General features: G+C 39.6%; 2 protein-coding genes across 6 annotated transcripts; one reads left to right on the forward strand and one right to left on the reverse strand.

The window, feature by feature from the left end:
• Nucleotides 1-7494: 7494 nt before the first annotated feature.
• On the forward strand, nt 7495-16966 carry adhfe1 (alcohol dehydrogenase iron containing 1). 5 transcript variants are annotated; one of them, XM_035528377.1, is made up of 14 exons: nt 7495-7659; nt 8287-8339; nt 8450-8487; nt 9191-9244; nt 9700-9854; nt 13272-13468; nt 13642-13719; nt 13964-14069; nt 14175-14327; nt 14859-14981; nt 15603-15681; nt 15913-16009; nt 16258-16415; nt 16590-16966. In XM_035528377.1, exons 1-14 carry the CDS (start codon nt 7607-7609, stop codon nt 16671-16673), a joined length of 1428 nt encoding a protein of 475 aa, XP_035384270.1. In that variant the 5' UTR covers nt 7495-7606; the 3' UTR covers nt 16674-16966. The 5 variants fall into 5 exon arrangements, with proteins under 5 accessions (XP_035384270.1, XP_026881725.2, XP_035384271.1 ...); XM_027025924.2 differs by having other exon boundaries at nt 14883-14981; XM_035528379.1 differs by lacking the exon at nt 8287-8339 and having other exon boundaries at nt 7597-7659.
• A 274-nt stretch (nt 16967-17240) lies between these two features.
• On the reverse strand, nt 17241-23957 carry vcpip1 (valosin containing protein (p97)/p47 complex interacting protein 1). The gene is made up of 3 exons (XM_027025935.2): nt 21207-23957; nt 20058-20144; nt 17241-19674 (listed from the first exon to the last, which is right to left on the reverse strand). The coding sequence occupies exons 1-3, from the start codon at nt 23824-23826 to the stop codon at nt 18998-19000; spliced, it is 3384 nt and encodes a 1127-aa protein (XP_026881736.1). The 5' UTR covers nt 23827-23957; the 3' UTR covers nt 17241-18997.
• Nucleotides 23958-27510: the final 3553 nt, after the last annotated feature.

Consider the following 27510-nt stretch of genomic DNA (forward strand, 5'->3'; position numbering starts at 1 on the left):
CAGGTTTTCACATAGGGCTCACACACACACACACACACACACACACACAGCGCAAGCTGGGAAACAGGGAAACTGGGAGGACACAACACAAAGTTAACAAACTATCAGGCTATGAACAGGGATCACACACACGCACAAAAAACACAACCTACTAAGCTAACGGGGGGATACAGGGTAACATGTCGTACGAGTACAAAGCAGAGTAGCACTAACACTTAAACATAAGAAGCCCACTCCAGGCTTCCAATTTTGTCCATATATAGGTCATCTTGATTGGTAGGGAGGAGCCAGTAACGAGACAGCAGTTGTATCTAAGAACCAATCACATCAGGACTGGAGTCATCAGAAAGGAAACACAGCATTTTTAGTAGCCAGGGACAGATCACCTACGGACAAATTTGGATTTCAGACTTGATGTCCTGCATTCTGGTGATTTTTCATGCATGCAAATAATGGAGATGAGACAACACTTAATCTAGTACTATTTATTTTGCAAAAAGTTTAAATCAACTATCAGAATATATCACGTGAAAAAGACACTACATCTTTAGTCTTTTTACCTTTTGAAAGCTTTGATTGTCCCCTAGGAGAAAGTGCAGTATCACAAAAAAACAAAACAACAAAAACCAATCACAGTAAAAACACTAAACAAGCCACAGATATGTAGATTCCATATACATTTTGATGACACTAATCCAAAGCGATTTACAATTATGACCAAGTACCACTTCAACAATTACCACTTCAACAACAGTGGCAACTTGGCAGTGGTGGGGCTGGAAGCCACAACCTTCTGATTACAAGTCAAGTACATTAACCACTGAGTTAACACTAACATACACAAGAAAAAAAGGAATGCAGTATCATCCCAATCAAGGTCAAGCTATTTTATAAAAGTTTCAAGTATTTTTTGTTATATGTTAAATGTTGCAAATGTGCAGGGCAGAGGGAACTCCAGGGCTGAAAAATTCCACTGCCAAGAGTAGTGGCCCTTGGCTATCACCAGATCAAGTTTGAAAAGACTCCTGCACCAGTTTTTAATAAATCTATATTGAAGTCATGCATTTGTAATGTTTAAAAGTCCAGTTAGTTCAGAGAAAGTATGGTTACATATTTTTCTAAATCTTTCCATAATGCCAGAACAGTTATACTACCACCCAAGAGTAGTATCCCCTGGCTATTAGCAGAGTAAGTTTGGATAGATTTCACTGCACTATTTTTTCATAAGTCTACATTAAACTCCTAATGTTATCAAATTCTCAAATTTCCCATAATGCCTAGACAATTCTACTACTACATGAGTAGGAATCTTTGGCCATCCAGAGAGCAAATGCGAACAGATTTCACTGTACCATTTTTTCATAAACCCATAATGTCATACTACCTTTAAGCGTACTCATTTCGTATAGGCTGAATTTAGATATCTATTTCTCTGAAATTCTACCTCATGAGGGTAGGAAAGCTCGGCTATCAGTAGAGCAAGTCTGGACAGATTTCACTGTACCATTTCTTCATAAATCTTAAAGTTGAACTACTTTCTGCAAATTAATGAACTCATTTTGTATAGGCTGAATTTGGATATCCATTTCTCAGAAATTTCCCATAATGCCAAAACAATTACCTGACCACATAAGAGTAGTAGTCCTTGGCCATCAATGCACATTTAGGCAGAGTCTATAGCACCACTTGTTCATACATTCATTTTAATGCTAGTATCGATCATGGGGCTTAGAGGCAGTATGGATAGCAACATTTTCCCACAATGCCAAAACAATTCCACTACCATATAAGAGCAGGAGCCCACCACTAGTGTAATTATAATCAGATTTTACTGTACCATATATTCATAAATACATATTAGTCATAGTACCTCTAGATAAACTAATATATTCATATCATATGGGCTGACACCTGCTGAAGAGGGACCACCTGCTTCAGTGAGGGAGGAGATGAAGGTCCACTACCTTTCTCACCTCTCACAGAAAGCCCCCAGCATCAGAGTGAAGTTCTGATAGAGGATGTGGAGAAAGAGTGTGAAGAGTCTGAGGATGAAAGTGGACCAGACTCCACAGGACATGATGTTCACATCTTTGCCCCTGAGAGCAATTTCTCAATTTGGTTGCCAGCAGCTTCCACTGAGGGAGAGGTACAGTTTGTCAGAGATTCAGCTCTGGACAACCTGAGAAACTCGGACCCTGTCCATGAGTATCCGGGAAGTCGACTGGCCCGGGAAGTCGACTGGCCTCCCAGCAGGGCAGGGAGGTCCAGAGGTGTAGCTGCTGTGTTCAGTGGCTGGTATGGGAGGTCTAGAGGCATGGGAACAATCAGCAGAAGCAGGTCCAGAGGCATGTCCACAGGAACAGACTTGGTAACAAGTAGATTGGTGTCTTCCCAAACAAAACCAGAAAGCAGGGAGGAACTTTAATGGCTAAGGGGAGCCTTGGGAGAGAGACAGACACAAGAGGGGAAAACTGGAGAAGGAAGGGGATGTGTAAAAACACAGACACCCTCGCAGAGCAGAAAAGAGGCATAGCACCAACAGGGAGCATGACCAACAGGGAGCATACACTGACAGGGGTTTATGTAGACAGACTAACATGTAACATTAATCCCTATCCGGTGAACGCAATCCCTGGGGGGGGTTACAAATGACACATGTGAATCCCCCTGCATGCAGCAGGCCACACCACGTGACTCGGGGGGGGGGGAACGTTCCGTGACAGAATAATAATAATAAGCTCTGATAAACAAGAAAATAGACTAAGCTACTGATGAGGTTCACTGTTGTGGTGGCAGGGTGGCATCAGGGGGTAGTAGGGCTAGCCATGGCAGCTGAGACAGGTTGAGACTCAGTAACAACTGGGCATCAAGCACAGGTGTACCTTGGCAAAAAAAGAGAATAGATTATTAGGCATGTCCAAATATGAAGGTGTGGGAACTATAATGTGCAAAGATGGACAGAGCGTGGCAGATCTAGCTGTGGCAGCACAGCTAAAAAGATAGAGCCAGAAGGAAACACAGGCCTCAGGGATCCCTGGAACATCAGCACATCAGCACACTGCAATCAGTCAACAAACTTGAGTGACAAAAAAGAGGTGAAATGACAGCATCATAACATCCCAGTTTACCATAACTGTAGTGCCCATGGACCCCCAGATCTACACATTTACCCAAGATGGGAAGTAGTAGATAAAATGCCTGACTTTACAGATTTTACAACCTAGCTTTAAATATTGATACTGTGTCAGAGTCTCGAACATTTACAGGACGGTTGTTCCAAAGTGTGGGAGCTTTATAGGAAAAGGCTTTGCCCCCTGCAGTAAGATTTTCTTGTTCTTGGTACTCTTAAGGACCCTGCACCTTTTGATCTATGTAGATGTGGCAGGTCATAATCCACTAAGAGTACTCTAAGGTACTGTGGGGTAGGACTGTTCAGTGTTTTGTAGGCCATTTGAAGTATTTTATAATCAATATGACATTTTACTGGGAGCAAATGTAAAGTAGCTAAGATACGAGTGATATGATCAAATTTTAGAATTCTACTAAGAATTGCTGCATTTTGAACTAGCTGGAGCTTGTTTAGACTCTTAGTGGTACAGCCAGATAGTAAGGCATTACAGTAGTCCCAATATTGAAGTGATAAATGCATGGACTAACTTTTCTGCCTCATGTGAGGACAGTATATTCATAATCTGTGCAATGCTCTTGAGTGGAGAAAGGCGGCCGTAGAAATATTATTTACACGTGCTTCGAACAAGAGACTGGGATCCATAATCACTCGAAGATCTTTGACTGTTAGAGAAGATGTGATTGGGAGATCATTGAGATTCATTGAGAAATTAGAGAGCGAGGACCTAGTTGTCAGTGTGCCTAATAGAAGCACCTCTGTTTTGTCAGGATTAAGTGAGAGAAAGTTTCTCAACATCTAGTGTCTGATGTCCTTTATGCATTTTTCTATAATACTAAGCTGATATATGTCCTCTGGTTTGGCTGAGACATATAGATATATCATCACCATAGCAGTGGAAACTAGCACAGTGTTTACATATAATGTCACCTAGAGGTAGCATATATAAAGAGAAATCAGAGGCCCAAGAACAGATCCTTGTAGGACACCATAGCCAACCTTATGATGTGCTGAAAAGTCTCCATTTACGTTAACAAACTGGTAGCAATCAGCTAAATGAGATTTAAATCAGGAAAGGGCTATTCCCCTAATCTCAACAACATTTTCTAGTCTACCTTTGTCACGATTGGGCACCCTCTTGGCGTATGATCTATGGTGTTAAATGCAGTACTGATATCAAAAAATATAAGCAAAGAGACGCCCTTGGCAAGCCTGTCAGCTTGGACTTGAATATTTGTAAAGCTGCTTTATGACATTTGATGTAAAAAGTGCTATTTATATAAATATTGATTTGATTTGATTTGACATAACCATGATCGAAAGCCAACAACAGGTCATTAACTATTTTAATTAGTGCTGGCACTGTACTATGATGAGGCCTAAACCCTGATTGAAAGACTTCATGTATCCGGTTCTGATTCAAGTATGAGCTTAGCTGCTAAGATACAGCTTTTTCTAGCATCTTGGGAATAAAGGGAAGGTTTGAGATTGATCTGTAGTTTAACAACTCACATGGGTCAAGATTAGATTTTTTGATAAGTGGTCTGATTACTGCTAATTTGAATGATTTAGGTGCATAGCTAATGTTCAGGTGGGAGTTTATTACATTTAGTAAAGGTTCAATTACTTAATGTAGAATTTCTTTAAGAAAGTGTGTGGGCAGTGAATCTGGTAAGCAGGTAGAAAATTTTGAGTTTGAGATTGAAGAATTTAAATGTGCAGAACACAGGCATAGTTTTTTTGGGGGGGTGGGGGTGGGGGTGGGGGGTGGGGAAACAGATGTGTCTCCCCCAATAACTCCTGCTTACACTACTCATATAATGTGTTAGGCTGGGTGGTGTGAGCAGTGTCCCCCCCCAAAAAAGTTGAAATTAAACCTACTCTACTGTGTGGAATTTAAGATGAAGAATTTAAAAGGTGAGTTGCGAGATGATTTTGTTAAGGTCTAAGGATGCACTGATAAAAGTGACATCAGTCACAAAAGCAGGGACAAAGTGGAATCCACAAGTGGCAGTGCAGTTAGTCAAGAGCTCAAGAAAACTCAAGGACGTGATTGGCAATGAAGAAAAGAAATTCCTGGGTCAGGTGATTCATGGAAAGCGTTTAAAGCCACATCAGAGAGAATGCGAATGATTACTAGTTTTATTTCTGACAGGAAGAGAAAGCATGGTGCAAGAGGGGCAGTGTATTGGAGAGCGAGTGCAGGCTATAAATATCAGTAGATGGGAGAAATGTGAGATTGGGAATTGCTAGTGGATGTATTTTATAGGGTTAATGGTGTCAGTGGGGCTGGATATGGCCTTAGTGACCAGGGAGGACAGTTTGGGCATGAGAGATGTAGTCATTGTACTGTTCTGGGTACACTGAGCAATTTCTAATTTAAAAGGATCCTTGTTTACCTATGGGTAAGATTCTTCTGTCTGGGGTCTGATGAAATGTTAAGTCTGACAGATAGTCAAATAGATATTGGGCTTTCTTAGATCAACTAATTGTTAGTGAATCAAAATAAACAGACATCTCAGAAAAACAATCTGTAAGTTATGGGGTGTCTTAAGAATGTACATTTGTGTAAAAGGTATTTGACAAGTATTATCAAGTTATTAAATAAGAATTCCACATTTCTAACCTCCATTATAAAACAAAATCTAATATTGCTATAAAACAGGGTTAGCATAATTAAATTATTATACCCAATTGTGAAAATCCTCGCAAAGTAGCTTGCACATGTTAAAAGAGAACATCTGATGTGCTCATGTTTCTATTCCTGTTTTGCAAAATACACATTAACTTAAATCAGCATTAAATTCAAGTTATAGATATTCAACTACAGGAGTAAATACCCACCCAACTCCTGTGTAAGTATGATGTGACAATAAGAGTGATTTTAATAGATGTCTTCATCAGAATACATTTATTGTTCCAAATCGGCATATTAGTTATTTGTGAGAGCGATTATGCAAGGTGGGCTCGAACCCACGTCAGCCAGGTGAGGACACCAACAGCCTACTGGGTGAACAACCACGCTCTAACAATGGCGGGCCCCTCTGCAGAACAGTTAGATCAGGTAAAAAAGGGGGGAAAAAAAGAAAAGAAAAAAAAACAAGAAAAGGAGAGAACAAAGGACGCCACGGGAAGAAATGGAAACCCCGATGCACTGGGGAAAATCAAACTAAAACTTCGCAAACAAAACCAGAAAACGAGGAGGAATTTTAATGGCTAAGGAAAGCCTCGAGAGGGGAAACTGGAGAGAGGAGGCGACGTGTAAAAACACGAACACCCTCGCAGACAAGAACGCACAGACCTCAATACCTTAAGTTAGCGGCTAGGAGATTGGCTCGGAACTTTAGCAAAAACCCAGCATAGTGTGACTGGGTCGCTGGGCTTATATAAGGTCTAGCCCAGCTGTTGGGCATCAAGCCTGATTAGTAGTGCGGTTGATTCGAGGCTTCCCTCTGGTGGCCGGAGGGGGCCTCGGCCTGGTGCCGACATGTAGATAACTTGACTGATAATTTATCAATATCTCAAAATCATATCTAAGAAGAATTCTGTGGCTAAAACTTTCATGCTGGCTTATAAAGAATTTTTAACCACTTCAACTTTAGTGTACCATGTATATGATCAAAATAAGTGCTCTTTAAACCTCGTTCTTCTAGAGATTTTACAATATCTCCATTTCTTATATATTTCTTATATTATTTCTTATATAATGAGTTCTCTTCTTCCAAATAAAGTAAAACATAATGATCTGGTTATTTAATTTAATCATATTATCTGGGATAGCCAGAGAATAGGTCAGGTAAATAATTCTTGATAGGGCTTCTTTAGATAGAAGTATGCTTCCAAAAATAGACAAATCTATCTGTACTTTTAAAATCATTTTACTCTTCATCAAGATACTTTCAATTTTGCTTTCTCTATATACTTTAATTCCTCAGAAATATTTATACCCAAATATTTGATTTCACCCTTAACTGGTATTCCTTGAATAGATGTAAATGGATGATTGTGGATTGCCATCAATTCATATATGTACACATTGAGGTACATCCCTGAACCTTTTGAAAATAATATGAACTTTAAGGCTTTTGGCATTTGTTCCACAGTTTTTAGGAATAAACCATAATCCTCAAGTCTACCTCCATCAGCCTCTAAATCTAGTACCAATCTGATATTGTTGTGAATAGAACGATCTTTAAGGAAGTCGGATAGAGATTCAATAATACTATGTGTAATACCGTGCAATACCTTATTTTAATCTACTGCATAAGTAATTTGTTATCTACATTAAAGCAATGTTTCCTATTGGTTGTTATTTCATTGGCTGCCCTCGAGGGGGCGGCACGCAGCCTTCCAAGCTGAGCAGCCAGAGAACGTTTTGGTTGCGCTACTATCCTGCTGTGAAAACAGCGGAAGTTAATTCGCGACCTCTGGTTATATTTATATCGTCATTGTCCCGGCCGCAAGGACGATTGTAAAGTCATGGCAGATCGTACAAGGGTTGCACGTTTACTGAGACAGCTGGCCAGTGCAGAGTAAGTCTACTAAATGCATTAAGAAGGCGTTTAGAGACCATACAAGCGAACTAGTTGGCATTTAATATTTTATGACATAGGCCTGCGTAAAACTTTTTGTTATAATACCAGTGCTAAATGCCGTAAATGTAAATGTAATAATACCACGATTTATAAAAATAACATTTACCCAACATACCTATCTTGTTCCAGGTTAAATTTGGTAGGTTAATGTAAGCTAATGATAACTACCGTCATAATATATAAATAATTAAACAGTAGACTAGAACAACACCAAGTGCTGCACGTTTTCAGTAAGAGTTTGTCGGGGTGCTGTGATGAAACATCTAAGAGAAATGCACTGACCATCTTATAACCTTAAATTCGACTGCATAAGTGGGAGTAGCATTAATTTAAAAAATTAATTTTTATTTATTTATTTATTTACTTTTTTGTGTGTGTTCAGTCATATGAGTCCAGGAGTTTTGTGTTTTCAATGAGTCAGAATACCCTACTCAGATTTTCTTTTCAACTAATTTGCACAGCTAGCAGTTCCCTTCTTTTCTAAAACCGCCATTCAGGACTTGGGCAACTGCTGATCCAAGGGTCATATATGCAATGTAAAATACAGTGTGTTACTTTTAACAGATGCAGGTGTCCTGCTCACTCACACATGCATTCCTTGTTCACATATCATCCAGGTACATGTGTGCCGTACAAATACTAAGAGATAGCATAGTTAATATAGTATTAATGCAAAGCGTGGATCTGCATGCATCTAAAAAGTATTTCTCTATGTGACTGGGTTCAGGCCATGCCGGTGGGAGGGCAACTGACTATGCATTTGAGGTCAGTATCAGTAGCCAAAATATATGCAAATTATACCTTGATGATATTCCTTTATAATTATGTATTTATAGTAATAATCAAGGTTGGCAATACATGTAATGGCGTTACGTAATCAGGATAAAACTATACCATTATAGCTACACAAAAAGGCAGTAATTAGATTATTGGTGTACGTTACACATTTCAAGATACGTACCCTTCTCAACCGAGTGACACACAATTTCTAATGAGAGTACTGTCTTCGTAAAAATAATGTGTATGATCGCCCATTGGAGAAGAATGTTTTTACTCTACGTATTCCAACCAGATTTTCGGTATGAAGAACTGTTTTCTCACCAATACCATAACATTATTTATAAAACGGACCTACCTAGAAGGTTTACATTGGTGGAGCCAATTTGACAGAAATTTACGTATTGGTCATTTTAGCTAAGTGCCTTCTCTGCAACGCTGGACTGCTGGGGAAGGGGCATGTTGTTTGTATCGACAACTTTTACACATCTGCTGAGTTCATGTAACGGAATACATTTTTTCAAATAACCCTCCTAACCATGTTATTAATTATATCATTTAAAATTAGAATTAACCTTTAAGTGTATTTTCATGGGTTTTCCTTAGAGCCACGTAAATAAAAATCGATCCCACGTTCTAAATTGTCTGTGGAGATTCTAATAATGTTTTTTTTTTTTTTATCATATTTCAGATGGCCTGTTCTAATATCAGATATGGAGAGGGAGTGACTAAAGAGATTGGCATGGTAATATTTTTATTTGATAAAAATAAAAGTGAGCATGATACAGAAAATACAGAAATCTGATTCTCTGTTGTAATATAGTGTAGTTCATAGTTTAGTGTACAGTGCTATTTAGTGCAGAAATGCCTAAAATCTCCAAGAAAATGAAAACAATTCCTTCATTTAAAATAAAAACATTATTTGTCTCTGAAAGCCACTGTTGGTGCATGCTCATGTGAATTTGTTAATACAGTTTATACATGCTTAAACAAATATATACACCAGTTACTTTGAGTTGTGTCAGTATATGAATAAGCATTTTTTCAAAATGTCTGATTTTCAAAGGGAAATTAGTTTAGTCCAACTTTGGGAACCTTGATATAGTGATTTATTTCACTAAAGTTCTAATCAGTAACAGCTGGTCTAATCAGGAAGCTTGTAACAAAGAATGGCCTTTTCTCCTTTTTTTTTTGCATCAGGACCTGAAGAATTTGGGTGCACGGAATGTGTGTTTGATGACGGACAAAAACCTGGCCAAGTTGCCACCAGTAATGGCAGTGTTGGACTCTCTAACTAAACACGGTGTGAAGTATGAATGCTACGACAGTGTGAGGGTGGAACCTACAGATAGCAGGTGTGTGAGTATGTGTGTGGTGTTTCTATATAAGGCTACTGCAAAGTGTCATTTGAAAAGAACACTAAGCTGTGAATGTTTTGATTTGCTAATACACTTTTTAAAACCTATTTACACCCTTTGACTTGTTCACTTACTGAAGGGTGCATACAGAAAGTTTTCAGACCCTTTTTGTTTGTTTTAGAGAAATAAATAGTCAGTCTTAAAATTGAAACTCATATTTTCATCATCAATCTACACACAATACTGTACAGTGACAAAGGACATTTGTTTTGGAATGTTTTGGAATGAATTATTGCTAAATTATTGTATTAACAATTAAGTATTCCAACCCTTTATTATGATACTGTCACGATTAGTCCCTCCCATCTTCCGTTTCCATGTCTTGTGTATTTTATTTAAATGCCCTAGTTTTGTTTTCACCGCCCCTTGTTTGATTGCTTACACCTGTCCCTCGTTTCTACCTTGTTAAGTTAATGTATTTATACCCTGTTGTGTTCCCTGTGTCTTGGCTGTTCATTGTTTATTCAAATGGTTGTGTTTCTTTGTACTCTGTGCCTTTGTGTTTATCCTAGCCTTTGTTATAGCCTGTTTCCCCTGTTTGCCTTCATGTGTCTTGTTTGTTTAATCATGTATCCCCATGCTCTGCATGTTGGCTCTATGACCCTGGACTGCCCTAACGACTGTGATTTTGGATTTGCCCATAATAAATCTCGCTCTTCTCCGCATATGCGTCCGCCTCCTTACCACTCACCGTTACAGATACTCACAGTTGAGCTCTGGTGCATCTTACCTGTGTCAATTGTCTTTGAAATGTAACTTCACTGGAATCCACATGTGCCTAAATGAATTGATTGCACATAATTAGGAAAGTCATACCTATATAACAAAAATATCTAAACAGCCAATCACATGACAGCAACTCAATACATTTAGGCATGTACACATGGTCAAGACAACCTGTTAAAGTTCAAATCGAGCATTAGAATATGGAAGAAAGGTGATTTAAGTGACTTTGAATGTGGCATGGTTGTTGGCACTTGATGGGCTGAGTAATTCAGAAACTGCTGATTTGCAGGGAATGTCATGCACATCCATCTCTAGGGTTTGCAGGGAATGGTTCTAAAAAGAGAAAATATCCAGTGAGCGGCAGTTCAGAGAATGGCCAGAGTGGTTCGAGCTGATAGAAAGGCAAGGGTAACTCAAATAACCACTCATTACAGCCAAAGTATGCAGAAGAGCATCTCTGAATGCTCAACACATTGAACCATGAAGCAGTTTTGCAAGGGTATGTATTAACACAAACACACATACACACTGAATCACAAGGAACATTAAAATCGCAAATTGTTAATACTCGCAAATTCACTTGCATGTATGCACAAAATAAGACACAGTTAAAAACTCACAAAGATGAGTTAGATGGACTAGATAGATATTGTATTTCTCTGTCCACATGTGTGTGCAAGTATTTTCCTTTATGTGCGTTTGTTTTAGTTCCCGTTACAGCAGTACAAGGAGTGAGACCACAGGTGTGGCCTTATTTGATTTTGGGTGCCACACTGGGTGCTACTCCTATCAGCTTAGAACAAATTACTGAGGCTATAATTCATACAGGCTCACCAAAATTGTAGATTGGAAAAAACGTTGCCTGGCAAAGAGCGCAAGAAACTGTACTCAAATGGCCTCGAGAATCACCAGATCTCAATCCAGTAGAGCACCTCTGGGATGTACTCTGTGCCTTTGTGTTTATCCTAACCTTCGTGTTTCCTAGCCTTTGTTATAGCCTGTTTCCCCTGTTTGCCTTCGTGTGTTTTGTTTGTTTAATCATGTATCCCCATGCTCTGTGTGTTGGCTCTATAACCCTGGACTGCCCGAACAACTCTGATTTTAGATTTGCCCATAATAAATCTCGCTCTTCTCCGCATATGCATCCGCCTTTTTACCACTCACTGTTACTCCGTTGCTGTACTCAAATGGCCTCCACAATCACCAAATCTCAATCCAATAGAGCACCTCTGGAATGTGGAATGGTAGATTTGGATCATGGATGTGCAGCCAATAAATCTGCAGCAACCACATGATTCTGTCATGTCAATATGCACCAAAATCTCTGAGGAGTGTTTCCTGCACCTTTGTTGAATCTATGCCATGAGGAATGAAGGCAGCTGTGAAGGCAAAAGGGAGCCCAAACAAATACTAGCAAGGTATACCTAATAAAGTGGCTGGTGAGTTATGTAACTCAGTGAAAACCAACTCTGTATTGTCTGTAGACCTGCAAGATAAAGGATTGTGTCAAGGCAGAGATCTGAGCATTACAAAATTTATGTAGCATTAAAATTGCCAAAGAGCAAGGTAGCTTTCATCATCTTCAAATGTACCCAAACAATCAGGCCATGACCAAATGTAAGCCATTCCTTGCACATCAGAGCCTGCATGGAGTTTACCAGAAGGAACTTGAACAATTCTTGAGACCTTGAGAAGTAAGATCTTCCAGTCTGATAAAATGAAGTTGGAACTGTTTGTCCACAATTCTGGAAACCAGGCACTGAACATCACCTCATTAATATTGATCTCAACAGTCAAACATGATAGTGGCAGCATCAAGGACAGGGACTAAGAGACTAGTCAGGGTAAAGGGAAAGATGGATGCATTTAAATATAGAGCAATCCTGGGTGAAAACTTTTTCCAGGTTTAGGTGAATGTTTACATTTCAGCAAGGCAACGACCCAAAGAAAACACAGGACTGGCTTTGAGAAGCACATTGAGAAGTCCCATGGTGGCCCAGCCAGAGTACATCCCTGACAACAATATAGCTTTTCTGAAGAAACCTGAAAATGGCTTGTCTACTGAAGCTCCCCATCCAACATGGCTCAGCATAAATAATTATGCCAAGAAGAATGGGAGAAACTTTCAACAGAAGTGTGTGCCAAGATTGTAGGGTCATTGCCAAGAAGTATTTTAAATACTAATACTTGAAATACTAATAAAAGTATTTTAAATACGTTTAAAAAAAATACAATTAAAAACATTTTTGAATACATTTACAAAACATTCCAAAAATCTGTTTTTTTGTTTTGTCATTGTTATTTTGTTTTGTCACTATATGAATATTGATGAGAATTTTTTTTTTATTTAATTCATTTTAAGAGACTGAAACATACCAATAAGTAAAAAAATAGAAAGCATCTGAAAACTTTCTGTATGACTATTCCCTATAAAACTGGATGAACAGTAAATAGAGAACTTTTAGAACACAGTTATGTATACATAAAACATACACACAAACATATACAGTGTTAACAGAGATACAGTCGGAACTTACTGTCACAGAGTATTTTTAATAGTTTGAGAGGCATATTTTTAGAGGATTATTTATCTAATGGTTGAACAACATAAATTCTTTCCATTTTCAGTTTTAAAGTGGCAATTGATTTTGTGAAGAAAAAAGATTTTGATACATTTGTAGCTGTGGGAGGTGGCTCTGTGATAGATACCTGTAAAGCAGCCAATCTCTATGCATGTAACACGGAGGCTGAGTTTCTAGATTTCGTAAATGCACCAATCGGGAAAGGAAAGCCAATTACCGGACCACTGAAGCCTCTAATCGCTGGTATGTATAAACATACACACAATCTCAGTTACAAGGAACATTAAAATTGCAAATTGTTAATACTGACACATGCACTGGAATATATGCACAAAATAAGACACAATCACAAACTCAAAAGAGTCAGATGGACAAGATAGATATTGTATTTGTCTGTCCATGTGTGTTTGTTTTAGTTCCCACTACAGCAGGTACTGGGAGTGAGACCACAGGTGTGGCCATATTTGATTTTGAAGACCTGAAAGCCAAGACAGGTGTGTGAAAATTACAACAGAATTATCACCAATAAACTGCTTAACAGAATTCACCACATTTACAAAATCGACCACATTTACAAAAGTCACATTTACACTGGAGGCTTTGCCACTTCATGGGTCCAGGATCTTAGAGGCTTGTTGTCAAGCCTGAGGTAGTGTGACTGCTTAATTATTACATTTATGTATATGTATGCATGCATATGTATACGTGTGCACACCTGTCCATGTGATTTTCTTTTAGGCATAGCAAGTCGAATGCTGAGACCTACTTTGGGGTTGGTGGACCCATTGCACACACTGCACATGCCCACCAGAGTGGCTGCCAACAGTGGCTTTGATGTGCTTTGGTAATGGTCACTGCATTAATTGGGTCTGATATGTATAGTCAGTGAAGTACTATGTCTATCATTATATGCATATTAATTCTGAGCCCTTGCCCAACTCCCACCCAGCCACGCACTGGAATCCTTCACCGCATTGCCATATAACATGAGAAGTCCGTGCCCTTCCAACCCCATTAACCGCCCTGCCTACCAAGGCAGCAACCCAATCAGTGATGTTTGGGCAAGGCATGCCCTCCACATGGTCTCCAAATACTTAAAAAGGTACACCAGAATGTGAGCAAGTTACAGTTCTAGGCAAGTTATTAGTACCCATACATATTGGCCATATCCTTTCTCTGAAGCGGAGAAAAATAAAAGTTAATTAATTTTGTTTATAAAATCATAAAGAGGCCTGGTCCAAAATTTATTTCATCTAAGAATTTAATGTTTCCAAACATTTGTAACCATCTCCTTTCTGCTGAAAATCTGCCCCACTCTTCAACTATAAGCATAAAGGGTTAGCATTCAGTTTAATTTTACCCTGATTTATTTAGTTGTAACTCACACTGATGGGAATGTACAGTTCTGGTTCAAAAAGTAAATTTTTCCCCAACTGCTTTGTCTTGATCAATAAACTAGCAAAAGTATTTCATTTTGATTTAAAATATGTGAAACTCAGCAATGCAATTCTAGTGTGCCAGTACATTTGCCCAAAATCTATATACAATTGTCTGATTTCATGTAATGTATAATGCAAGTGATGTATAATGTATATTATTATATACTCTACATATACCCATATGCATGAATGAGTGCCTGGTTGTGTATGTGTGTCAGAGCTGTGCGTGACCCAGATGATGTGGAGGCGCGCTCCGGCATGCATTTGGCCAGTGTGTTTGCTGGAATTGGCTTTGGCAATGCAGGGGTTCATTTATGGTAAATTTTTACACCCAATTTACAAATATGAATGTGTATTAACCCTTTGTTATAGCAGGGAAAAAGCTCATCTCAGTTCTCAATCACATATTATACCAAAACATAGATAATGGTACAATTAAAAAAAAGTAAATAATTTATGAGATTTGTAGTATTCCACTATAAGAAAAGCTCTTACCCACTAACAACATACAGAAGTACCATCTCCAGTGAGTGCAGTAATCAGAGCCCACTGTTTCAATATTTTTGCATAATGGCAGATAAAAGAACGCAAAATCGTTCTTTATCCTAGCTATCTATATCTTAGTGAATACAATGGGTTCTTAATTTACCAAGAGTAAAGTCACTCTTGAAGAATGAATTGTGATTCTACCCTCTTGTATGGTGGTGTTGGACATATGGAACAAGTTTGTATTCAGTTGCTGAATATTTTGTTTACTTTTTTGTTATGCTTTATTTTTTAAATGTATTAATATCGAGGATTTCAGATTCATAAGCACTGAGAGAAGCAATTAGTTAGTTGACTGATTGACTACTCAGCTCAGAAGCCCGGTAAGTGATTTCCTCTTCAATGCAATAGTTTTTTTTTTACTAAATGCTTCTTCTCTTTTTATAATTCAGTCATGGGATGTCATACCCTATTGCTGGGAATGTCAAAACTCATAAAGCCAAAGGTTATGATGTGGATCATCCCTTAGTGGTGAGCTCATGTATGAGCAATAAACAAAACTTAAACAAGAAGTGGAAGAATTTCACAAACACTTAACATTATAAAGTGAAACAATGTGTGATGCAAATGTGAAAATCCACACGGTTAATGTATTAAAGAATATATTTAAGTAATCAAAAGTTCAAAGTTATATATACTGCTTGTGGTTTCCTCATATTTTTACACACTTTGTGTGTGTGTGTTTGTGTGTATGACTCTCAGCCTCATGGTCTCTCTGTGGTTCTCACCTCCCCTGCTGTATTTACATTCACTGCCAGCATGTGCCCTGAGCGCCACCTGGAGGCAGCAGAAATACTGGGTAATGCATGCACTTGTGCCCACAAATTAAAAGCCTTCCATGCTTTCAGGAAAACTGCCATGTAAACAGAATTAAGCCTTCAGTTAGGGATGGGGGTATTTCTATCAGCACTGACAATTTTATTTTAAATTTTGGAAAAGAAGTGAAATCTGGATTGCCTTAAGCAGGCCTCAACTGTCTTAATTTTGTATGTGTGTGTTTACATATGCCTGTATGTGCTTATGTGTATGTTTGTGTGTGGTGGTCAGGTGTTGACGTGAGGAATGTGAAGCTAGGTGATGCTGGGTTTGTCTTGGCAGACACAGTGAAGAACTTCTTATATGACCTGGAAGTGGAAGATGGCTTGTCTGCAATTGGATACAGTAAAGACGACATCCCTGTCCTTGTGAAAGGGACTATTCCTCAGGTTTGCGCCCCTCTGGCATATTCTCAGCCCTGTGGTATAAAATACCCACTTTAGCCTTCAGCTGGTAAAACAGTAACTAGAACATAATGTATCATTTGTTCTCCTCATTTTTTTCAGTGCACGGAGTCTGCACATTATTTGACAGGCATTAGTTTGTGTTTGTGTGCTTTGCAGGAGCGGGTGACAAAACTGGCTCCTAGATCTCACACAGAAGAGGATCTTAGTAATCTGTTTGCAGCATCCATGAAACTGTACTGATCACCTGCATACTTTTTACTGATCATATATATAGACAAATAAAACAATGTAAATTTGCTGATAATTGTGTGTTGTGACCAGGATAATTGACAAATTCTCATCATTCAATTGCCAACCCATTGTTTTGCAGAGTGTAGTGTCTGTGGTAAAGTTTTAGCCTTTAAGTCATTATGGCATTGCAGTCAAAATGTTCAGATACAATATAAATATGATGATATGACCTTACCATTTGCAGATTTGCTGCTTTCAATTATTATACCCATCTGCTGTAATAAAGAAACCTTTTTATTCAATAATGATTCCTTAAGGTCTTGAATAACAGAACTGGGTTAGGAGAGTGGATCCCTAAAAGCAAGGTTGTTGTCATGGTAACTATCAGACACCAATAACCACAGCATGTTGCAGCGAGTCAGTAAGTTTATTTTGTTGTTAGCCTGGAAATTCATTACACATGCAAAACAATTCAGCTGTGTGGGCTCTTCAAACTTCTTTATTGGCAAACAGCAAGAAAACAGATCTACCCCCCCCCCCCCCCCCCCCCAAAAAAAAAAAAAAAATATGTACAGAATAAAGTATTTTACAATATATACTACTATAATACACAACTTACAGTCCACCACCCCATCAGTTAGATAATCAAACTCAAATGTTGGAAAAAAAATTTATTTTATTATTAGTGCTGATCAAGCTATTATCAATATTTGTGAGCAGTGCTAACAAACATACTCTATCCATCCTGATGGATATTGTATTTTTATTATTATTATTATTACTACTACATATTCAGGGGAAAGCCATTAAGCAAATGAAAAAAAATCCTATTCATCTCAGACAATATTTTCATTCTTTTTATTCATCTAGCTGGTCATATGTAAACCCAGTTCATATTCCAAGGCTACTCCTCCTTTCTGTACTTTTAGCCCCCAGGCGTGGAGGAATGTTTTATGGCACCTTTTTATCTGCCTGATATTGGATTTTAAAAAAACAAAACAAAACAAAAACCTTACAGAGGAGATAGATGGAAGAGTTGGCACCACTCCATTAAGAACTTGTATAACACTTTGCAAAGAATACGGGTATGGATGGAGGCAGGGTGTGTACTATGTGTTGTAGGTAAACTGTACTGACTGTTAAGGCTGTGGGTATGTGCATGGCTGATGGCAGCCTGCACTGTAAAAGGCTGCCATACCACTGGCTAATGTGAACATATTCTCCTTCTCCACTACTCCCATCCTTGCCAGTGGCCAGAGCAAAACACTTGCCTGTTAGCAAACATCTGCAGCCTCTCCAGCATCCTAAAACAAAAACTAAGAAGCTTCAATTAAGTCATATTATAATGTATAAGCATTGCTATCTTCTAACCGTTTGAAGTGTCAAACAGAAAGCACATTATCTCCAGTCTTACAATTTATTAAAGTGTCTTTCAGAGAATTAACTACAGATACAGCATTTTAAAACCAAAATTAGTCTTATAGAACAAATCTGTATATAGCACTGTGAGTCTAAATTAAACAAATTCCTTATGCCTTATTCATTCTTTCTATATATATTTTGCCTATTTGGCTCTATTTTGTAACATTGTGACTTCTGAAAGAGATACACATCCTGGTCACAATAAAAATGGATAGGTGAAGGCCTCCAGTGGATTTTTCACTAAAAGTGCTAATTCAATCGAAAACCAGCCTTTATCTGGGAATCAGGAACTCAAACCAAGCCCCACCTTCAGGAATATTTAGCATCACGCACACACATCACTCAGAGCCTGTTGAGGAAATTCTAATCAATACTAATTGGTATTATCTGAGCCAGATTAAAACAATTCAGACACATTTCACATCCCTATGAACTGATATAAACATTCCACTGCCACCAGTCAAGAATGGTGTGTTTGTGTGTCTGCTTTGGGGTTAAATACAAATTGCTACAGGAAGCTCTGTTTATTGATCACCATATGCACTTTGATCAATTCTGGACTATACACAATTAGTTATACACATACACTCTGTAAGCCTGATAGTGTGTTCTGTAATTAAGCATGTTTGTAAAGCGCATATATGAAGTATGTATGCTCTAATAGAATATTTTTAAACCATTACTTTTGCTCAACACCAAACTCCTTAAGACTATTTCTCATAAATGCGTGCGCACATGCGCATGCACACACACATAGCAGTAAACACACTGCACTGCTATGGGTTAGTAGAATGACTCTGTATAAATGTATACAATTGACTGCATACGTGTGTGTGTGTGTGTGTGTGTGTGTGTGTGTGTACTACATAAATCAGAAATTGATATATGTGTGAGAGAGAGAGGACACTTCATCAGGATTGGTCCATGGGCTCAGAGGCGCCTGAAGGCTCTGTCCCTTGGCTCTCCATCTCTTCTTGTTCATCTGGCTTCTCCTCCTTTTCATCATTCCTATTGGTGGTACTTGTAGTGGTGGTCGGTGTGGTCTGCTGCCGTAAGTGTTTGTCCATAGAAGCCTGTATGTTTGACACCATCTCCTGTAGGCGTCGTCGTTGAGCCTCAATCGCCGCTGGCTCTAGCTCTACCCCACCACGCCCCTCACGCATTGTGAGCATGCCAGGGGCCACACACACAAGCTCCTCCCCTGACAATGCTAGCTCATCTCCACGTACACTACCACTCAGGTCCACCCCGCTGCTGTGCTGTCGCCTAATTGGCTGATGCTCAACAGTGGTGGAGCCCAGTGAATGACCTTTACCCTGGAAGGCAGTGATGGTCTGCTCCTTCTTGCGCACTGCACCCCCACTGCCCAGTTTAAGGCCATGGGAGGGGCTTCCCTCACGACTACGAGAAGGTGAGGCCTCAGAGCAGAGCTGAGTCAGGGCCTCTTGGATGAGGTCCTCCACATCAGGGCCGACAGGGAAGTGGCCAGCTGCATCCACACAGAGCTCCAAACGCTCTTCCGCAGCGTTGAACACAAACATCTTACCAGTTAAGTGTGGCAGAGTGCAGTGCTTCCCATCCAACAGACCTAAACTCACACACAGACACACGTGGTCACAGGCCCACAAAAACACACCAAACAGTTAACAATCAGATAAAATTAATAAACAGATTGGCTAGTTGGTGTGTTAATGGTTTATGATTGGTGTTTTGAAATCCTATTGCATGACCTCTTCTTGTTCTGTAAGCATTTCCTCAACAAAATTGAATACAACTGTATACATGGTTTTTTTTTTTTTTCAGTAGACAGAGGCCTGAGTATGTAAGGTCACCACATCCCACCCCTCACCAAACACATTTTCTAAGCCTACACACAGGAAGAAGAGTTAAACTCTAACTGTGACTAAGCCTAAACCGTGATAAAAATGTGGTTGGGGGTGGGGGTGTCAAAGAGAACACAGCGAGATGTACCCTTGTCTTTCTTGACAATATTGTAGAAGACTCCTCCTTGTTGAAAGAGATGAGGCAACTTCTTAGCATAGGACCACACATCCTCACCTAACAGGGAGAAAATTATACATGCACTTTATTAGAAGATATATTTCATCTAAAATGCAGAAAGCCTTTATCAGAGAGCACAGTAACAAGAAGTTGATTAGAACACGTTATGAGATGTAACTTCCATACCATACAGAATGTTCTTATAAAACTTATAAAATGCTCAGTTAATAATCATTTTTTATTGAACTCTAAGAAGCATTTGTGTGTTCGTATTTCATATTACCTATATCTTGAAAGGACTTGAGATCTGCAGTGACCCCATTAACTCAGTACCCAATGAGGGAATAAAAAACTTTTTCCAGAAGCATACTTAATGTTCTACAGACTTCCCAAATCTCTATGAGTAAAAGGAGTAGGCAGAAAAAAAAAACATAAAAATGGGAATGCTTGTTTTAAAATTTTATATTTATTAAATAAAAACTAAAAAACAAAGGGATGACTGCCACAAATACAAAAAATTAAAAAAAAAATTCTCATACCTGGATTCTGTCAGGTCCTCTAAAAACTGCCAATAACTTTTTACCTGCCTTTGTACAACACATCAAACTATTTGGGACGTATTAGCCATATCTTCTTTTTTTTTTCCTTTTAAGACTTTGCATTTGTTACAAATACAAAGCCCCATTAAATAACAAATTTCCAGCTCAGGCAGTATGCCTTATTATTTTAAGATTTTTTGCTCACTTCTAATATTTAATCAAAGAAGTACTTGACTAAACTAGATACAACTAAATACTAGGTACAATGCTTACAAGTAAACCAATCTCCCAGTCAAATTAAGGTCATATATTTTAGACACTAAACTAATAGTTGAGCATAGCAGCCATATTTTAGTATCCTGCATGTGATTAATGTAATCCAGCAGCGCATGCACCAGTGAAGGGGTCATAATACACGAATGGAATAACATAACAATAACATAACACTATGTTGTGTACCAGTGTTTTAGACAGTGTTTAGACATTTTAAAGAGTACAGCATGAATACTATTATAAGTTTCTAAAACTGTTATGCAGACATGTATATGTGAACCATGGTCGTCATGGTGATGAGGCCTACCCATGAGTGTTGCTAGGAGACATAGTGATGACATCTCCAGGTCAATGTTGTCCTGTATCTCTCGGCTACTGCTCCTGCTGAGCCAGGATTCCATTGGGTTATGGGTGTGTGTGTCATGGGGGTGCGTTTCCAGTGCAGTGTGTGTTTGAGTATCTGGGACTTTCTCCCTTAACACCTCCACAGTGATACGGTCTCCATGCTGTAGGGCCACAGGGAGGTCCTGCTGCTCAGGGGGTGGTGGGGGTAGCTCCCTTGGAGGAAAGCCATACCGGATACACTGCTGTTGGGGCTGCAGACCGAGGGCCTGGGCAATGGCTCCCTGCAGCTCTGCATAGGTGGTGTGCGCCTGCAGCTGTAGAGTTGCCTGCCGCCCATCACTTGTTGTCACACGGATCTTCTTTTCCCCACTAGATGGTGGGGCTTTAGTAGGTGTAGGTGGAGCTGAAGAGGATGCAGAGGAAGCAGGGGATGCAGGGCGAGGCTCAGCAGTCTGATCCTGCACACGTTGACGTTGTGTGCGTCTGCGCTGGGACAGAGCCGCTTGCTCGCTGATGCTGTGTTGCAGGTTTCTTTCAGTTCGGCTCATCACCAACTCCTCTTTATGGAGTGTGCGACCCTTCTGCCCTGTAAGGATGATCTTTGTTGGGGGGTTTACATCTGACTCCACCACCTCGCCACCTCCTTGCCCTGGTGTGTTAATTCCCTGTATGGCCACTGGATTGTACTCATCTGGGTTCTTCTTGGCTGTGTGGTGCAAGATGGTGTTCACAACCTTCTGGACCAGGATCTCACTGCCGAACTCTCCAGGGAAGTGCTTGGTGACAAGGCGCATTGCCACATCATAGACATTGCTGTTCAACACTGGTTCCAGTTCATACTGGAACCAGTAAACAGTCTCTCGGACTACACGCCCAGCCCACTCCAGTGTGATGGGGAATGCCTCTGGAAGGTTGTCATACTCCTTCCCCTCCCAGTAATGTTTAAAGCCACAGCCACACTTTCCTCCCTGTGAGCGTGTATTGGTCCGGTCCCCATCCAGGTAAACCACTGATCCATCACCACGGATGTGCCTCACCGATGTTCCATGGCACCAGGTGCAAGTGGAGAGTGAGCTGAGTTTGTAGTCGGGCTCCAGGGCATCTCTTTCAGAGCAGTAGGAACATACCAAGTTGTTCAGTGGGAAGCTGTAGTTCTTGTCCCCTCTCAGAGTGCCATGAGTGGACTTTGCCAGATTGTAAAGCTTCCCACCAGGCACTAGCCACTCAGGAGGTACATGGAGTTCGGACAGAGCACAACATATCAGGCAGCGGTGCAAACGATTCTCCTGTACTGATTTCTTTGCTGCCTCTATCACCTCTTCTGGCTGAATGCCAATCACCCCTGTACGACGGTAAATATATTGATGAACATCAGCCACGAGTGCAGGGTGGATGCCGTGCTTTTCCATGAAGACATCCTCCATGGCATTGACTAATCGAAGGAGGTATTTCTCCTGCAGGCTTCTGTCACCTCCAATCACACAACCTCCACAAGATTCCAGACTCACATACCTGCAGATAAGTTCCTGTGGAACACCCCAAGCTTTGGGCAGCAGTGCAGCAGGTAGCCTAGGGAGTGGCATACCCTTAATGCCCACCAGGGGGAGATAATGATTCCTGCCTGAACTGCTCCAGGCAATGCAGATGGGTTTATTTAGAGAGCCATCCCTTCCCCGACACTGCTCCTCAGGTACTAGGCCTGGCAGGAATGTGGCCGAGTAGTCACCTGAGCTCCGCATGCCACTAAGAGAGTCCAATAGGATTATGGGCCGGTGCAACACATTGGCCAACCCAAAAATGTGTATGTTCCTCAAGCCAAGTGGGACACCTTCTGGGGGGACAAATAAAGGGTCACACTCATTGATGATGTCTTCCCATTCTGCAGTGTCTATGAAGTCTTGGAAGAGAGCCTTGTAGCGGTCCAGATTCTGCTTGAAACTGAGTTTAAGGTTCTCTCTGAGTGCATGCCAGAATAGCTCACGACCCACTAATGCCCTGGAAACAGCATGGACTAGGCAGTGGCCATCTCCATCCACATGAATTGGTATGAGACATTCTTTGTTGTTATTGGCTTTCTTAATCTCCTCTAAAGTATCATGAAGGTATATAAGACTACCAGATCTGTCCTTACCATAGCCAACTGTAGATACATGCTCTTGTTCTATAAGGAAAGCCCTCCCACCCAGCAGCGAGCAGTCAAAGAGCTCACCCTGATTCATCTCTCTCAATAGTTTCGCTTTCCCAGTTTGTTTATCCATGCCGTAACGGGTAAGAATCGGTGACAGCAGTTTGCAGTGATAATTGGACAGACCCATCACTTTAACTAGCTCCGTCCCTTTCTTCGGAGCTCCCGAAACGCCAAGTAAAGCATTTCTTAGTAAATTATGAAGCACAACATCTGGGTCGGTTACTTCTTCCACATTTAAAAGATTCTTCTGCTCGTGGCGTTGGCCACACTCCGTGCATTCAATGCTAATTGAGCCATAAGCAGGGAAGAATAGCTTCGCCTGGCATTTCGAATCAGGGCAGATACCTGATAGAATTCGCTTGTCCCTTTTCTTTGCGCTTTGTGACGACGACATTATGATGGCTGATTCTTTAATGTCGTATCGGCTTATAAAACCATCATAGTATTCAATCCCAGCTTGATTAATTTTAAGATGATATTTATCCGTAAAGAACAACACGGAAGCGGTTATTTTTTCTCCACCGAGTTCCCACTGTCTGTTTTAGGACGTTAACCCTCCGTAAAGAACGAAGGAAGCCGGAATTTGTAGTTTTTAATCAAGTTGAACGACGCACTCCGCTTCAAAGCTTTTTGCTACGTATACACACATTAGGAAAATTATTCGTACTAAATTGAGATACATATTAATATAAAAAAAAATCCTACAAACACAAAGAAATTCAAAGATCTAATGACTGGTACAATTTTGTGAACTACAATAACCAGAATGCCAAGCAGTCTTTAAGCTTTGGGCCGTGTTCGTACAGCTGAAAGCAGATCTTCAAGCTTCTCCATGCACAGCAACGTACCGGAGTTTTCTTCTGTAAACGAACACATGACGTCAAGTCCTGCCTGACATTGCTTGAAGATCAGTGGTCGTCTACAGTAAAATGAGGACGTTAAATCGAGCACTAAACTAACGCCCACAAAACAAACAAACAAACAAACAAAAGATTACGTATTTAGGCTAGGCGCAAAGTATTTCAAATTTCTGGAAAATATGTAGATATATTTGAAAGAGGTATAAAATCGGAAGATGTGATTTTACAGTGCCATCAAAATTATCTTTGGAAAAATGTCTGTGGGTGACATTTAGCTGTAACTTGGAAAAAGCTTAATGTCTCCGCCATTCCCTTTACACCGAGGCCACGGCTTTCTCAAATTAAGAAATGAACAACAAAAAATTAAACGTATAAATATATAACAATTTTGTATGCACAAAATAATAATTTAAAAAAAACGTGCGTGGGGGGGGGGGGGGGGGGGGGTCTCTGCGGTAACTCATCCAAGATTAGATATGTTTTGTTGTGAGTTGTTTTTCACAAGCAGGCTCTAGTTACTTTTACATATTACTGGTCATGAGTACTCTCTAAAACTAAAAGGATTACTCTGTAATCTATAAATAAAGTAGCCATATTTATGTTACACTTTTTTCCCTCTTCGTTTAAACCCATTATAAGGAAATATATTAACATTGCTTAAATTTACTAATACAATCATGTAGTAACACCAAATTACACTCTTATGAGTACTACTACTTAAAGTATGCAAGCCGTGATTGTAGCTTGAAACTGTAACCTAAAGAATAAAATAGTAATATTTACATTAAGCAACTATATCTTGAAAAATGTTGAATAATGACGCAATAAAAATGGTGGGAATGGGGATGACATGAAGATCTTGAAAGATCACATTTAACAGCTCATTGACCCAAACAGCCCAGAGGAATTTGAATTGAAGTGAAAGGGATCTCTCTGCTAATTTGATCAACATCTGAAATCATATATAATCACAACACACAGCTGCATATTATGTAAAACAATTAAGTACATTTCAAAATAAAAGTCCAATAAACATCAGCCTAAGTGAATGCATAAATAAAAGGATAAAAATTCAAAATAAGTGATGGGAACATCCTGATACAATGATTCTCTCTTTGTATTTCAAGAAATCTTACTGTTTTCAAATACTACCAAGGGTACAATTAGGATGGCAGTGAATGATATGAAAATCCCCCTTTTTCTTCTTTTAAGCAATATCAAAATTGAATCATATACAGCTGAGAAAACCAAACTTCTGACCTTGCAGACATTTTTAGCCAAGACAATTGTTTGAATCCTTCATTGAGACTGTAGTGAAAAGCCCTTCAAATTAAAACGTTCATTCAGTTTGAAATACCTCATCTGGTACATCATTCTCCTCTCCTATATCTGGAAAATTTTACAATGGGAAATCTTTGCAGTAGAAAAATCTACTGGGCTGCATTTACCCATAAATCCAACACATTTCGGTCATGTGGAAAAGAGGGAAAAGAAATCTGCATGCAACAAGCCACAAATCAAGGATTATGATTATTTGATCTTTCTAGCTCCAGTTTCCTTCATCTCCTTGATACCCATCCATCTGTTGAATGACTTTGCCATTCCATCTGATGGTGAAAATGTGAACAACAAGAGCATAATGGGTGTCTTCATATAGCATCTTTGCCTGAGATACCATCACAACGTTTCACTGTTTCTGAATATTAGTGCGATGCTCCCCATACTTCCCATGAGTGTCTACAAACTTAATTCATCTGAGGTACCATCACAATGATAGAAACCTCTATATTGATCAGATCAGCTGGTCCCTTTGCTCCTTGGATGTGTGTCAATGTTGTTAAATCTGGTCTAGTCTCCCAGATGCCAGTAATTGTCTTGAAAGAAATGGGGAGAAACTTTTGGAGAGGCCATTGCTGCTTTTACTCATTGAGCAAAAATGTCAGATTTGATTATTTGTATGTTCACATCAGCTTCAGAACTTTGCCAGCTGGTGGCCCTTAAGGACTTTGATCCAATCTTACTCCACTATGAATTCAAAATTATGATGGAATCATTATACTGTTCAATACAGACATTTCAGACACTGTTTTTCATTGGAATCTTGCCATTGTAAATTTCAGGGAACAAGAAATGTTATCAACTCTACCCACAGTCGTGAAACAGTAAAAACTGCTGCACCAAGACTCATGAAACTTGTGGCTTGTATACCTCAGCTGCAGAAGACCTTCAAGCCGCTGAACAGCTTGTTACAGATGTGGTAAATACCTCACAACAGGTTAATGGTAATGATTGTGGCTTTTTAGCAGTTGTAAAAGCATGTTCACTCATTATCATTTCACCATTAGATTGAGTTGATAAATGAAAGCAAGATTGTTGATCCATTCCCTTATCAAAAACACCAAAAAGTAAAAAAATCAGGTCATTCACATGAAACACTGCCATCGTATCATAAAAAGGTTAAGTTATATGAAGTAATCATATAAACAGTATCACTGAATGGAGCAGATTACACTAACACCTGGTAGAGGCTTCAGTTGAACACCAGAGTGTGATGACTAGGGATAGAACACTCTGTGGTGATGTTTTGATGCTTGTGTCGAGTTCCTATGCATGCCAGCAACAACAGATTTTTTTCTAAGGCTAAGGAGGTCATTTGGAAAATAACAGCTGGCTCAGCCCCAAAACAGCAGAAACATACACTGCCTGGCCAAAAAAAAGGTCACACACTCTAATATTTCGTTGGACCACCTTTAGCTTTGATTACAGCACGCATTTGCTGTGGCATCATTTCCACAAGCTTCTGCAATATCACGATATTTATTTCTGTCCAGAGTTACATTAATTTTTCCCAAGATCTTGTATTGATGATGGGAGATTTGGACCACTGCGCAAAGTCTTCTCCAGCACATCCCAAAGATTCTCAATGGGGTTTAGGTCTGGACTCTGTGATGGCCAATCCATGTGTGAAAATGATGTCTCATGCTCTCTGAACCACTCTTTCACAATTTGAGCCTGATGAATCCTGGCATTGCCATCTTGGAATATGCCCATGCCATCAGAGAAGAAAAAATCCATTGATGGAATAATCTGGTCGTTCAGTATATTCAGGTAGTCAGCTGACCTCATTCTTTGGGCACATAATGTTGCTGAACCTAGACCTGACCAACTGCAGCAACCCCAGATCATAGCATTGCCCCCACAGGCTTGTACGGTAGTCA

Source organism: Electrophorus electricus, chromosome 7, assembly GCF_013358815.1.
Source record: "Electrophorus electricus isolate fEleEle1 chromosome 7, fEleEle1.pri, whole genome shotgun sequence".
Lineage (NCBI taxonomy): Eukaryota > Metazoa > Chordata > Actinopteri > Gymnotiformes > Gymnotidae > Electrophorus > Electrophorus electricus.

Bases quoted from the DNA above. Each gene is read 5' to 3' on its own strand.
- vcpip1 (XM_027025935.2), bottom strand. From the start codon at position 23,826: ATGTCGTCGTCACAAAGCGCAAAGAAAAGGGACAAGCGAATTCTATCA. The intron at 20,145-21,206 runs GTAGGCCTCATC...TCTCCCTGTTAG, and splicing joins TCTCCTAGCAACACTCATGG to GTGAGGATGTGTGGTCCTAT. The intron at 19,675-20,057 runs GTACATCTCGCT...GTGTGAGTTTAG, and splicing joins TATTGTCAAGAAAGACAAGG to GTCTGTTGGATGGGAAGCAC.
- adhfe1 (XM_035528377.1), top strand. From the start codon at position 7,607: ATGGCAGATCGTACAAGGGTTGCACGTTTACTGAGACAGCTGGCCAGT. The intron at 16,010-16,257 runs GTAATGCATGCA...TGTGGTGGTCAG, and splicing joins GGAGGCAGCAGAAATACTGG to GTGTTGACGTGAGGAATGTG. The intron at 16,416-16,589 runs GTTTGCGCCCCT...TGTGCTTTGCAG, and splicing joins TGAAAGGGACTATTCCTCAG to GAGCGGGTGACAAAACTGGC.